Source organism: Phyllostomus discolor, chromosome 3 (assembly GCF_004126475.2).
Source record: "Phyllostomus discolor isolate MPI-MPIP mPhyDis1 chromosome 3, mPhyDis1.pri.v3, whole genome shotgun sequence".
Lineage (NCBI taxonomy): Eukaryota > Metazoa > Chordata > Mammalia > Chiroptera > Phyllostomidae > Phyllostomus > Phyllostomus discolor.
In genome coordinates, this window is record NC_040905.2 from 111,644,797 (window position 1) to 111,658,263 (window position 13,467).

General features: G+C 51.5%; 2 protein-coding genes across 19 annotated transcripts in view; one reads left to right on the forward strand and one right to left on the reverse strand.

Moving 5' to 3' along the window:
* The window catches only part of ANKS3 (ankyrin repeat and sterile alpha motif domain containing 3), a 32,368-nt gene extending 24,098 nt beyond the window's left edge, over nucleotides 1-8,270 (forward strand). For 8 of the 17 annotated variants that reach the window (XM_036020980.1, XM_036020981.1, XM_036020978.1 and 5 more), the window contains 4 exons: nucleotides 5,100-5,224; nucleotides 5,794-5,935; nucleotides 6,348-6,520; nucleotides 6,859-7,500. In XM_036020980.1, coding sequence (XP_035876873.1) covers nucleotides 5,100-5,224; nucleotides 5,794-5,935; nucleotides 6,348-6,520; nucleotides 6,859-7,180 — 762 coding nt within the window. In that variant the 3' untranslated portion in view covers nucleotides 7,181-7,500. Of the gene's footprint in view, nucleotides 1-5,099; nucleotides 5,225-5,793; nucleotides 5,936-6,347; nucleotides 6,521-6,858; nucleotides 7,517-7,725 lie in introns of those variants that run through there. The other 9 variants (XM_036020975.1, XM_028518295.2, XM_036020976.1 and 6 more) reach the window with 8 other exon arrangements.
* Nucleotides 8,271-8,536: 266 nt separating this feature from the next.
* NUDT16L1 (nudix hydrolase 16 like 1) lies at nucleotides 8,537-11,360 on the reverse strand. Of its 2 annotated transcripts, none has more exons than XM_028521243.2 (3): nucleotides 11,098-11,360; nucleotides 10,762-11,022; nucleotides 8,537-10,038 (listed from the first exon to the last, which is right to left on the reverse strand). In XM_028521243.2, the coding sequence occupies exons 1-3, from the start codon at nucleotides 11,245-11,247 to the stop codon at nucleotides 9,817-9,819; spliced, it is 633 nt and encodes a 210-aa protein (XP_028377044.1). In that variant the 5' UTR covers nucleotides 11,248-11,360; the 3' UTR covers nucleotides 8,537-9,816. The 2 variants fall into 2 exon arrangements, with proteins under 2 accessions (XP_028377044.1, XP_035876890.1); XM_036020997.1 differs by having other exon boundaries at nucleotides 10,699-11,022.
* Between the last annotated feature and the right edge of the window lie 2,107 nt (nucleotides 11,361-13,467).

The window sequence follows — 13,467 nt, forward strand, 5'->3', positions numbered from 1 at the left end:
AGGGCCTATACTCCCAGGTTCCACAAGCAGCCGCACCTCTTGAGCCCTTAAATGCTAGGGTAGCTGAGACAGTCACTGGAGAGGGGAGAGCAGAGCTTTCAAAGTTTCAGCCTCAAAGAATTCACATTACTAGACCTATCTGATGGTTCCCTGGAAGACACACTTATAAGGTTGTATTTGACTTGACTCAGAGCTTGTGTGCTCAACATCAAAAGCTTTCTCCTTAGAGGACATGTGTCGAAAATAATCACAGGGAAACATTTTAACTTTGTAGCTATCTGAGGTGTTGGATAACAGTTGGAGTATAAAGATTAATCACAAAGGTTAAAAGGAAAAACTGGGGAAGGAAATGTCCATGGGAGCTTTGAAAAGCTCTGACTCATTCCTGGGAGTCTAAGAGGCCACGTACATGCTCAAGGCTATGTGTATGATCAGGAAAGACCTGAGAATACCTCTGATGGTCTTGAGGCTTTGAGCAAGCAGGAAGCAAAGGTTAGGACAGAGTTGTCGTTTGGCTGGCTGAGTGTTGAAGATGTGCCCAACAAGCATACAAAGTTATTTGGCAAAAACTGGGAAATGGGTTCCAGTGATTAAAGAAATCTCTGTCCGACCACTAAGCTAACTGAGTAGAGACTTCAGTGGCCACAGACCAGAAAGAATACAGACAATAACCCATGGAGAGGGAGGAGAATTGGATCTCCAGAGTTGTTGCATTAAAATGTCCAGTTTTCTACACACACACACAAAAAAATGATAGAAAACAAGAAAATGTGGCTCATAGATTATAAGAAAAGGCAGTAATAGTAGAAGCCATCCCTGAGGAAGCCTAGGCAGTGGGCTTATTTTCAATTTTTAAATTTGAAGATTTTTCAATTTTTAAAATTTACTTATTAAATGTATTGGGGTGACATTGGTTAATAAGGTTAAGTAGGTTTCAGGTGTACAATTTTATAATACATCATCTGTATATTGTATTGTGTTCACCACCCCATCATAGACAAAGACTTTAAACAAGCTTTTACAAACATGTTCCAAGAGTTAAAGGAAACCACATCTAAATAGAGAACATCGAGAAAGTAATAGAAATAAAACAAACCAAATAGAAATTCTGGAGTTGAAAAGTTTACATAAAAACTGAAATGAAAATTTCACTAGAGGTGCTAAAGACCACATTTGAGCATGCAGAAGAAAGAGTCAGAAAACCTGACAGATCAATTGAGATTATCCAGTTTGAGAATCTGAAAGAAGATTGAAGTGAAGAAACATAAACAGAAACCTGTGCAACACTGTCAAGCATACCAGCATGTACATATGGTGCTCCAGAAGAAGAGGGAGCGGAAAGCAGAAAAAAAAATGTCTTTTTTATTATTATTGTATTTTATTGATTGTGCTATTACAGTTGTCACGATTTTTCTCCCTCTGCCCCCCTCTACTCAGCACTCCCCAATCCCCCAGGCAATCCCCAAACCATTGTTCATGTCCACATGTCATGCGTATAAATTCTTGACTACTCCATTTCCTATACTGTACTTCACATCCCCATGGCTGTCCTGTAACCACCTATTTGTACTTCTTAATCCCCTCACCTCTTCACCCATTCCCCTACACCCCCTTCCCATCTGGCAGCCATCAAAACACTCTCCATATCCATGATTCTGTCTCTGTTTTTCTTGTGTGCTTAGTTTGTTTTTTAGATTAAATTGTTGATAGGTATGTATTTTGTCATTTTATTGTTCATAGTTTTGATCATCTTCTTTTTCTTAAGTAATTCTCTTTAACATTTCATATAGCCATGGCTGGTGTGGCTTAGGGGATTGATTACCGACCTGTGAACCAAACAGTTGCTAGAGTGATTCCCAGTCAGGGCACATGCCTGGGTTGCAGGCCAGGTCCTCAGTAGGGGGTGCTCAAGAGGCAACCACACACTGATGTTTTTCTCCTTCTCTCCCTACCTTTTCCTCTCTCTAAAAATAAAATCTTTAAAAAAAAACATTTCGTATAAAAATGGTTTGGTGATGATGAACTTTAGTTTTTTCTTGTGTGGGAACCTCTTTATCTGCCCTTTGATTCTAAACAATAGCTTTGCTGGGTAGAGCAATCTTTGCTGTAGGTCCCTGCTTTTCATGACTTTAAATGTTTCTTGCCAATCTCTTCTGGCCTGCAGTTTCTTTTGAGAAATCAACTGACAGTCTTATGGAAACTCCCCTTTAGGTAACTAACTATTCTCTTGCTGCTTTTAAGATTCACTCTTTGTCTTTAACCTTTGGCATTTTAATTATAATGCGTCTTGGAGTGGGCCTCTTTGAGTTCATCTTGCTTGAGCCTCTCTGTGCTTACTGGACTTGTATGTCTATTTCTTTCACCTCATTAGGGAAGTTTTCTTCCATTATTTCTTCAAATAGGTTTCCAAATTCTTTCTCTCTTTTCCTTCTGGCACTTCTATGATGTGAATATTGAAACACTTGAAGTTGTCCCAAAGGTTCCTTACACTAGCCTCATTTTTTTGGATTCTTTTTTACTTCTTGCTGTTCTGATTGCTTGTTGTTTGCTTCCTTATGTCCCAAATCTCTGATTTGAGTCTCACCTCCTTCATCCACACTACTTTTGTTTCCCTGTAAATTGTTCTTTCTTTCAATTAGTGTATCCTTCGCTTCTGACCAGATCTTTTTTATGCTGCTGAAGTCCTTACTAAGTTCCTTGAGCATCCTTGTAACCAGTGTTTTGAACTCTGCATTTGATAGATTGCTTATCTCCATTTCATTTAGCTTTTTCTAGAGTTTTGATGTATTGTTTCATTTGGGCCATGTTTTTTTTGTCTCCTCATTTTGGCAACCTCCTTGTGTTTGTTTCTATGTCTTAGGTAGAGCTGCTTTGATTCTGTGTCTTGGTAGAGTGGCCTAATGTAGTAGGTGTCCTGTAGGGTACAGTGGTACAGCCTCCCCTATCACTCAAGCTGGGAACTCGAGGTACGCCCTTCATGTGGGCCGCATACACCCACCCTTCTCTTATAGTTCAGCCTTGGTTGCTGTTGGCAGATCAATGGAAAGGATTTACCCAGGCCAGTCAGCTGCAAAGATTGGCTGTGACCACTGACCACCAACCTCCACCCTCTGTGGAGGATCAACCATGCAGGTGCAAGGTGGTGATGCTCCAGTATGGTCTGTAGCTGTCCACTGGGGCACTGGCCCTGGGTTTTCCCAGGTGGTGCAGGCCAAGGTCAGCTCCCACCCGTTTGGGGGTGGGGGGGTTGGCCTGGGACACAGTGACTAGCTATAAAGCAGTCTGAGGTGTCTGCTACTTGTGCTAGACTTGAAGATTCCTAGGAGAAGCCAAGCTGTGAATCTAGGTTGGTTGCTGCTAGTGCTGGGCCCTGGGGCTCACTGAGGCCAGCTCTCACTTATTTGAAAGGATTTAGGAAGTTGTGCAGGACAAGCCAAGACCAGGCATTCATTTATGGAAAACAAGCTTGGGTGGGCCCATAAGTTGGGTGGGGCAGAGTCTCTGGGGATCTCTCAGGCAGGTCATACTGTTAGCCAGGTTGGTAGACTCTCAGATATGAGTCCAGCTTGCCAGCTCTGTCGCTCTGTTGTGGTAGTACTTAGAAAAGGGACAATGGCCTCTGCTCACCTTGATGCCAGACATTCCAGTTTCTCCCTGTATGCCAGTGGTGCCTTTCAAGCTGCCACCCCAGTGTGGTGCTTAAGCTCAAAGGGAGTGAGTCAGACTAGGTGAGTCCATGTGTGTGTTCTTCAAGAGGAACTTCTTGGGGCTCCATTAGTTTTATCCAACTCAGTCCCTGCTGGTTTTTGCAGCCAGAAGTTATAGAGACGTATCTTCTGGCACTGGAACCCTGGGCTGGGGGGCCTGGTGTGGGGCTGGGACTCCTCACTCCTGAGATATCCCTCCCAAATTTTTATCCACCACACATGGGTGTAGGACCAGACTATTCTTTGTCTTTACCCCTCCTACCACTCTGAATAGATGTGGTTTCTTTAATTCTGTAGTTTTCAGACTTCCATTCAACTGGATTTCTGATAGTTCTGAGTGATGGTTGTTCTATATATTTGGTGTAATTATGATGTGGTTGTGGGAAGTGGTGAGCCATGTCTGCCTATGCCGGTATATTTACCAGAAGTCCAGAAAAAATATCTTAAAAATAGCCAAACCTTCCCAAATTTAATTGGGGAAAAAAATGAATATGCACATCCAAAAAGCTAAATGTACTCTAAGTAGTTAAACTCAGATCCACACCTCGACATAACATAATCCAACTGTCAAAAAAAAAAAAAAAAAACAACAAAAAAAAACCCACAAGAGAATCTTGAAGGAAGAAAGAGAAGTAAGTGACTTATCACCCACAAAGGAACCTAAATAAGATTAAGTTAATTTTCTTATCAGAAACCTTAGAGGCCAGAAAGACATTTGATGATATATTCAAAATAATGAAAGAAAAGTCCCCTGGCTGGTGTAGCTCAGTGGATTGAGCGCGGGCTGGGAACCAAAGTGTCCCAGGTTCGATTCCCAGCCAGGGTACATTCCTGGGTTGCAGGCCAGAACCCCCAGCAACCGTACATTGATGTTTCTCTCTCTCTCTCTCTATTTCCCTCCCTTCCCTCTCTAAAAATAAATAAATAAAATCTTAAAAAAAAAAAAAAAGTAACTCAACCAAGACTGCCATATCTAGCAAAAAAACTGTCTTTCAAAAGTGAAGGAAAAAGTAAGACAGTACCAGGTAAACAAAGATGAAATGAATCTGTTGTTAGCAGACCTGCTGTATAGGAAATACTAAAGGTATATTTCAGGCTGAAATGAAAAAAGATAGTAGTTCCAAAGCACAAATAGATGGAAAGTTCTCTGGACTTCCTGCTCTGGCTAAGGGCACAGATCGAGGAGGGCGCAGCTTGGGCTCTCTGCAGTCAGGTCACTGTCCTGCTGCTGAACTTGGGGAATCAGCAGTGCTCAGATCTCCCCCTTAAAAGCAACCTCACAAATATACTCCTAGCAGAAGAAAATGGGCTTCTCGTTGCATGTGTGCCATTTTCTGTCCCCATGTCTTTGTGCCACCACCCATCCTCTGACCTGGCTTCTCTGCCCTCTAGGACCTTGCCACACTGCTAGAACAGATCGGGTGTCTGAAGTACCTGCAGCTGTTCGAGGAACAGGATGTGGACCTTCGAATCTTCCTGACCCTCACTGAGAGCGACCTAAAGGAAATTGGTGTCACGTGAGTCCAGAGGGGCCATCCGTGGCTGCATGCCCGTTGTTTCAGCCCAAGTTCTGGGACCAGCTGATGTTGTAGCTTTCCAACTTTGGCTAGAAAAAAGTGCCTTCTCTAGAGGTCTGCCTTCTTCCTGTAGTCAGCTGTCCTCTCTCCGTTCCTACCCTGCTCCTGGCCTAGATGCAGATGGCCTGGGTCCTATGGCTTCCAAAGCTGGCCCAGCTGACACTCATGTGTTCAGGACACCCAGATATTTTCTGCCTGCTCACTTCTGAGAGCCTTCTGAGTTAGCAGACGGTCATCCATAGCCTAGAGCCAATGAACTGAGTTCCCTATTTAGTGAAAGCGGCAGCCCAGCTGGGAAGGGGACCAGGTAGAGATCGGGTTGAGGGGGGAGGAGCAGCCTCCTATGAGGTCATCGCTTCTTGCAACCCTTTGTTTCTGTCCGCTGTAGGATCCTGGGACCATTCTCCCTCTTCAAAGCTAGGATCTCTCCTAGGGGTACCATCTTGATGGAAGGAGCTTCCAGCACATGGCAAATGCTGATCTGAGTCCTTTTCCCATTCCTCCTGCAGATTGTTTGGACCCAAGAGGAAGATGACTTCTGCCATTGCCCGCTGGCATAGCAGTGCCCGCCCCCCCAGTGATGCTCTGGAGCTGGCCTATGCTGACAGGCTGGAAGCTGAGATGCAGGAGCTTGCCATCCAGCTGCACAAAGTAGGTGGGAGAGCAGAGGAGGGGATGTGCAGAAATGGCAAGAGAGATGTCTGGAGACACGTACCTATGGAGGAAGACACAGTGGTATGATAGGACAGTAAAGGCCGAGAGCATTATAGCTCCTACCCTGAAGGCTCAAAAAGATATGGGACATTAGGCAGAAGGTCAGATGCACACAGGAGAGTAGAGATAGGGTGAGGGCAGAGATCAAGAGGGTGGTGTGGATACCAGAGGGCTCACAGAAAGGGATCCAAAGGAGAGACTCCAAGGTAGAGACAGGCCATCTCATTCCAGGAGGGACAGGCAGAGGCCGAGGATGGGGTGGATCCTCGTGTCTGGTGGCCTCCTGTCTCCTGCATTTTTGGCCCACTTGCCTGCCTGCCAGCCCCACCTCCCACCTCTCCCTCTCCAGCGCTGTGAGGAGGTGGAGGCCATGAAGGGCCAGGTGTCCCAGGAGCAGGAGCTGCGGGCTGTGGTGGAGAGCTGCCTCCTGGAACAGGATGGCACCCGCAAGGACATCTTTGCCCAGCTGCAGGAGACCTGGGCCCTGGCTCAGGACGCTGCTCTCATCCTAGACCAGCTGCGGTGAGTAGGCCCCTGAGCTGGCCCCGAGTTCGCTCCAGATTCTTAACCAAGGACTTGCTTTCAGGGCTTCCTGAGGTCACTCTCTGCTGCCCCCCTTCCCCTATTTCATTTGGGTTGTTCCTGTGGGGTAGACAGGCAGAAGTAGGACCCTGAAAATCTGCGTACTCTACACAAGCTCTCTGCCCAGAGAGCCTGTCAGTGTGGGCAGGTGCCTGGGGTGCTTGCCAAGCCCGGGAAGGTGGGCTACAGGGACAGAGCAGGGCTCTGCCTTTCAGTCAGGGAGGTGGGGGTGTCTGTCATCCCTTCCCCTCACCAGCACTTGGTCTTGTGTCCTGCAGAGCCTGTCAGGCTGAGCTGTCAGCCCGAGTGAGGCGAGACGAGTTCCCTCTTGGGGCTACCCTGGGCCCAGCCCTCCCCACAGCTGGTAAGGAGAGCAGTGTCCTGGCCCAGGACTGGGCAGAAATGCCTCCTCAGGCTGGGTTTTACTACTTGTCTCAGCACTTACCACATTTACACTCCCAGATCCTTGTGAACACAATCCCAGACTCCAGGGTGAGGGCAGCCCTGCCCTCCCCAGCTCATTTCCTTCCTGTCCCTCCTGATGGTGGGAGGCAATGCCTTTGGGCTGTGGCTGACTGTTCTGTCCAAGATCTCAAGTGATTTCTCCAGCCTCCAGTTGGAGTCTGGGCTGGACTTGCAGACCCCAGAGCACAGCCTCACGGGAGGGTTTCATTCCTGGGGCTGGGCCCTAACCAGTAGTTAGTGCTTTGGTCAGCAAGCAGAACACATTTTGATATAACAAGGGGGCCACACAGGCACTGACAGCTGTGTGGGTCTCCTGGTCACAGCGGCTCAGCAGAGGCAGGGCTTGTGTGCACACAGGCCACAGGCTCACCCAGCCCTGCCCCACAGATTCCAAAGACTGGCAGGCCTCCCTGCAAGCCCTGAGCCTCCCTGAACTGTCACAAGCATTGGAGGATCGAGTCCATGAGATGGGTGAGTCTCTGGGAGGGCAGCCAATGACCCTCCCCCTCACCCAGGGACCAGACTCAGAGTAACGGGAAAAGCCTGGTCAGCTCAGACCCCTAGGGCAGCTCCCCTACAACCTACTGATCCTCCAGGTAATCCACTCCTAGTGGTCCCCCTCACAGGGTTCCCCTTCTTCCACTGCTGCCCAGACGTGCAGTCTCTGTTCCCATCCGCAGGGCGAGTGCTGTGCTCCGTGACCCAGGGCCTGGAGAAGCTGCAGGTGCTAAATGGGAAAGAGAACTGGCGGGAACCTTAGCTTGAGGGACGGTGAGTGTCAACCAGCCCAGGATCCAGTCTGGGACAGCAGCGTCCACTGGAAGCTGAGCGAACACCCACTTTAGTCCTCTGTTTCCCTTCTCAGAATCTGACGTTGGGTGACTGATCCACCCTGAAGCTGTGTGCCCGGAAAACAGGAGGGCAGTGAGCAGGCAGTTGCAGCAGCCTGGGCCCCAACCGAGGCCAGAGGATCAGCCCCCGGGAACAGCTAGCGGAGGCAGGACCGGGCTGTGGCCCGTGCCAGACAGCAAGGCCCCTGTGGTGGCAAGACGAGGGCCTCGTCCAGAAGGTGGTGGTAAGGCCCAGAGCAGACAGGACCTTGGGGAGAGAGCGTGTCCCCATGTACCACAGGCACACACTCACGTTTGCCCTGATGGGTGATAACTGGGGCACCTGGGCAGCATATGTCATTTGCTAGAAAATAAAATTTAAGATCAGCTGGTAAGGGGCTCAGTTCTGGTCACACTTCATACAGTACTGGCTGACAACAAAACAAGGGGAAAGTCATGCCAAGACCCCCAGCCCCAGTGACCTGCTGGGGCCCAGGCCTCCTCTTCCAGGACAGAGAACACTGCTTAGTGCAGATGATTTGGTGACCCCTCCTGCTCATTGTCCCTGCAGCTAGGCCACTATTGCTCAGACCCCTGTGATTCAAAAGAAGCTACCTACAGAGCCAAGCATGTCCCCACGCCCCAGGAAATAAAAGAAGAGCAAGATACAGGTATTTTATTTACAGAGTGAAGTACCTTTGCCCACAGTGTGGCTGCTTCATCAAGGCTCTAAGGTAGAACAGATACCCAGGCTGGGCTGGGAGCACCACTTTCCTTAGCAGGCTGGGCAGGCACTGTAGAAATTGTCCCATAGCTTTGCTAAGTTTTGCCAGACATAGGCCCCTAGGAGACCTCCAGTGGTGACCTTGCCTGTGATGGCTCTGCTGTTGTCATTCAGAGGGTATTTCCAAACCATCCCCAGGAGCTGCCTGCAGACCACATTGGGAATGGAGAAAAGGAGGCTTTCAAAGCACAGTAAAGAAGAGCAGGCTCAACTCAGGTGTAGCCAAAGCCACCAGGATCAGAAAAGGAGCATCTTGTGGACAGTCTCAGCAAAGAAGCCCCAAATCAAGTTCATAGCCCAGAGAGGTCCATGGCTGATAGTTCCGCACTTAAGCAGGGAGGTAGACAGCAACACCCACCCCCACACCCTGAGGTAGGGGGCCAGTGGCAGCCTGACTCTGAGTGGTGCCCAGTGCTCTTGGACCTGGTTCTGTCCTTAAGTCTCCAGGTAGTGGGGAAAGGAAGGAGACATCCTCCTGCACCCGGCCTTGGGCCTGCAGTCAAGACCAAAGGACAGAACAGCAGAGGAGCCACTTCACTGCCCTTCAATAACTCCATTTACAGCTGGGCCTACGATCCTGTCTTTGGGAACCAAGTCCCAGTGGGATCAAGTGGTTTTGAAGCCTCACCCATAGTTCACACAACACAGAAAAGGAAATCTAACCAAGTAAAGTGAACAGTCAAAATTAACAGTACAACATCTTACCCAAGCTGGCTCTTCTCTAGGTCCTGGGCTAGCACAGAGGGCAGTAAAAGGAGTGAGTCCACTGAGAAAGGCATCCTCCACGAGAACTGACTTCTCACTGGTCTGTGTGTGTGCACCTACCCACTTGGGAAATCGGGTGGTAACTGGGCCACCACCAGCCCGAGAGACTCTAAAAGAGGCAGGTTTAAGCCTCAAGGTGGGTGAGAATGTCCTGAGCCTAGACAGCCAGGCCCAGCACCCCCAGGCCACCCACTGACCAACCTGAGGTCACAGCAGGCCCTGTCACTGCTCGAGACAGTGGAGATGATGAGATGCCCACTTGCCCCACGCAGTAAGCAAGGGTTATACACACAGAAACACCAGAAGACACACTCCTGCAGGATTTCAGGGCCCAGTCTCAGCCATGGGCACAGAGCTGGGGAAGGGTGAAGAAACATGGTACAGGAGCAACCTCAGGAGGAAGATGGGAGCAGCTTCTCCAGAGCTTTCTTCTGCTTCTCAGTGGCTGCAGCAACAGCTTCAGCCAGCTTCTCCTCAGGCATCATATTGAGCACCTTGAGGGCGAAGAGGAGCTGGTACTTAGCTGTGCTGATGAAGGCATTGCTCAGGAAGTTGGGAAAGCCACCAACTCGATCCTTCTGGGTATACAGTGGGACTCGCACAAGCCCCAGCACCTGCAGAAAAAGGAGACCAGGGTTGGAGCCAGGCCCGCACACCAATAGTACAGCCCTGGTAGGAGGGACCTGTATGAGCTGCTAGACCAGGGGAATGAAAGCCAGGTTGCCAAGGAAAATGGAAGACTATGACAGTGTCTGGTGAGGCAGAAGCCAGCCAGCTTCTTTGGAGCAGTGCAGCCCTCTCCTCCCAAAGCAAGTTTCAAGGCCACCTCATGCATTTCCCACCTTCTGCATCCCCTAGTTCCAGCCCCAAGTTCACTGGCGGGAAGCCCCCTAGCCTGCACGGCATGCCCCCCATTCCAGCAGGTGAATCCCAAACACACCAGTTATTGCTCCCAGCCCTTCCAGACCATAACACCCACAAATCACACGAGTCTTCAACTCCACCAAGAGAACTCGACCTCCTTCATTCCCAGCCCTGCAAGTGCCCTTCTCTTGAATTTCTCACCACCTTGAGCAGGTCCCATTCCATCCTATCCCCCCAACCAATCCCATTCCCGACTCCCAGGATTGGCAATGGCAGGCAGCAAGGCAAATATAACACAGCCCGGAGGGAGACCCAGCCTTCCACCCTCAGGTCCCTCTTCCCAACCCCGATGCTGGAGACAGTGACACCCCACCCAACCTGGCCAGGGGACCCTCAGGGGGACGTGTTACCCATCGTTGCAGGGCCAGAGCCAAACCCCGGGGTGGGGGGCGGGGCCCAGGCAGCGGCCCCACCTCCAGGCCGTGGTCCCGCGAGTGCACAGCGCTAATCTCCACAGCGTGCAGCTGCTCCAGCGTTAGCTGCCTTGCATACAGGTGCGCCACGACGCGGTGCGGCCCCTCGGTGAGGTGTGAACTCAGGTAGTCAGCCTCGGTGAGGCGCAGGCAGCCCAGGCCCAGACCCAGCACCCGGTTCAGTCCATCCTCCAGTGACCAGAAGCGCCGGTCCACGAAGCCCCCGGGGAAGCCCAGCAGCCCATCAAAGCGCATCTGCATCTGCAAGGGAGCCCCGGGTCACGGGCGCGGGTACGGACAGTGCCCTGGCCACCATCCGCCCGCCCACGTCCTCACCAGCACCGAGAAGCGCATGGGGATGCGGCCGAAAAGCTGCCCGGGGTTGGCGGCGTACAGCATCGCGTGGCAAGAGTGGCTCCAGCCCGGCCCCAGGCGCATTGCCTCCACCCGGCTAATCTGCTTCAGCTCCGGCACCGCTGCCGACATCTTGGCACTGCCCACGTAGCCAGAATACCTGCCCTTAAGTGAAGGTGCTCGCCCGCCCCCGTTGCACGTGACCAATCCACGGGCAGCCTCGTTCCCTCCGCCAAACGCTAAGCCAATCGCTAACACCCATCGGGAGAGTCTACCGCGACACGTCGTTAAGAGCAAAGGGCGGGTGCAAAGAAAGGAACACAGTGCTCTCCAGCCTGCACCCAATAGCCGCAAACTCTGAGCACCGGTGCAGCCTGTGACAATCAAAAACCACAACACCCAGGATACAACGTGTCTACAACGTGTGTGTGTCTCTCTGTCTGTCTCTCTGTATCTCTCTCTCTCTCTCTCTCTCGGCAGAGCCTAGCTTGACCCCAGGGCAAAACGCAGAACTTCAGGCAAGTTGCGCGGGGGAGCCTGCAGGGTGGAGAGGGTGAAAGACTCGGGGCTCAGACTGCCAGTCCGAATGAGGGCAGCAGGAGCTCGCAAAATCATATCGCCCTTGGCGGGACCGAGTCGCCAGCCTTCCCCCAGCACTTCTTTGGACACGTGGGCGCCCCCTGCCTGCCCCAGGAGGGCTCAGCGGAGCCCTGCAACGGGAGGGCACAACCTGCTAAGCACTCCAATCTAGGTCGCTGCTGGTCTGCCTGACTCGGTAACAGCATGAAAAAAGGGACTGGTGAAGCTCCAGCTGCCCGACATTCTGGGTCCACGTTCAGTCCTGGACAGGGTAGATGGCGAGAAGCCCTGGGGCTCCCTACACCCAGTCTGCTGGGGCTAAAGGGACAAGTCCCAGGCTGGGAGCTTCCACACCCAGCGCCACAAGTATCTTCCACACATCAGGCACCACATGCCAGGTACTGCTGGAGAAAACGGGATCTCAATTTCCCGAAGAGGACCCTGGGCTCATAGGGGTAGGACTTGCCTAAGGGCGCTCCACAGCTGGTGACAGAGCCAGGATCCCAGATTCCCACCTTGTCTCTTACCCAGTGTCCACAGAAGAAAACCTCCTGCCTTTTGCTGTAGGGTACTTACCCCATGTTTGTGCAGAAGGAAATCGGGAAACATTGCACTGGGGTTCCTGAGTCCTGGTGCCACTCACTCCACCAGCTGGCCCAAGCTCCATTTGCCTACCCACGGCGAGCATGGATAGGCTTAGTGAAGAAACTCAAGACTGGTGCCACCGGCACAGCCTTGGGGGAGCCATGCAATGAGGTCAGGGTCTGTGGCACAGGGAAAGCTGCCCTGAGCAGAGGTGGGTGAGGGGAGAGTGGGCAGAGGGCAGACAAGGGTTGGTGCTATCCACCAGAAACACATTTGGTCCATGTTGTGCTCTCAGGAGACATGGGTAATAAGGACTCAAAGAGGGAGGCTTTCTTCCCGCACTGTGGCCCTCTGCCAGAGTCAGGGCTCAGAGGGGTAGCTGAAGCTGAGGAGAGGCGGCCAGGTCCCAGGGCAAGTAACTTTGAAGGGGAAAGGTCAGTGAGGGGAAAGGGCTCACCCAGAGAGGGCCCTATTTCCAGGCTGCAGAGTGTGACCTGAGCCCAAGGCCGGTGTGGGGCAGGGGGCACAGAAGAATGGCACCCTGTGCCCAACCCCTCCCTGACACCAGACATTGATGAAATAGGTGGGTCCGTTTGGGGGAATGGAGGAGAGAGATCCAGTGTAGCTGAGCACTTTTCTACCCACACTGGGACCATGCCAGACCCAGGAGCAACCAAAGGTGGCAGTCCTTCCTTGGGGCAGGGACTGGCCAGCCAAGAACACTGGTTCCACTCTTGAATGTCTGAGTTAAAGAAGGGGCTTGTGGAGGCAACTTAGAACTGTGTTTGCAACGAAGCTGGAGGCCCTGCTTGCCAAGGCAGGTACAAACAGTACTTCCTATGCATCTGAGGGCACCAGCTTCTCCCTACTGTGAAACCACTCCCTGGGCAGGGAAACTCGAGCCAAGCAGTACTCCGGCATCATGGCAGCCAAACCTGCCCCTCTAATCCATTCTCCACATGACATCTGGAGTGAATCACTCCCTTTCTTAAAAACCTCTGTTCTTAGAAAACTACCCCTACAAGGTCCTGCAATGTCTGCACATCTCTCAATCCCAACACTCTGGGCCACTCTTGTTTCCTTCCTCTCAGTGGACACCCTAGGTTCACTCCTGCCTCCATGCCTTTGCACTTGCTGTGCCAGCCGCCTGGGGTGCTCTTCCAGACCACAGGTTAAATTAAGTCCCCC

Excerpts from the sequence above, each read along its gene's own strand:
- NUDT16L1 (XM_036020997.1), bottom strand. The coding sequence starts at position 11,247 with ATGTCGGCAGCGGTGCCGGAGCTGAAGCAGATTAGCCGGGTGGAGGCA. Across the intron at positions 11,023-11,097 it reads CCATGCGCTTCTCGGTGCTG|ATGCAGATGCGCTTTGATGG; the intron begins GTGAGGACGTGG and ends GCTCCCTTGCAG. Across the intron at positions 10,039-10,698 it reads CTCTGGCCCTGCAACGATGG|GTGCTGGGGCTTGTGCGAGT; the intron begins GTAACACGTCCC and ends CTTTTTCTGCAG.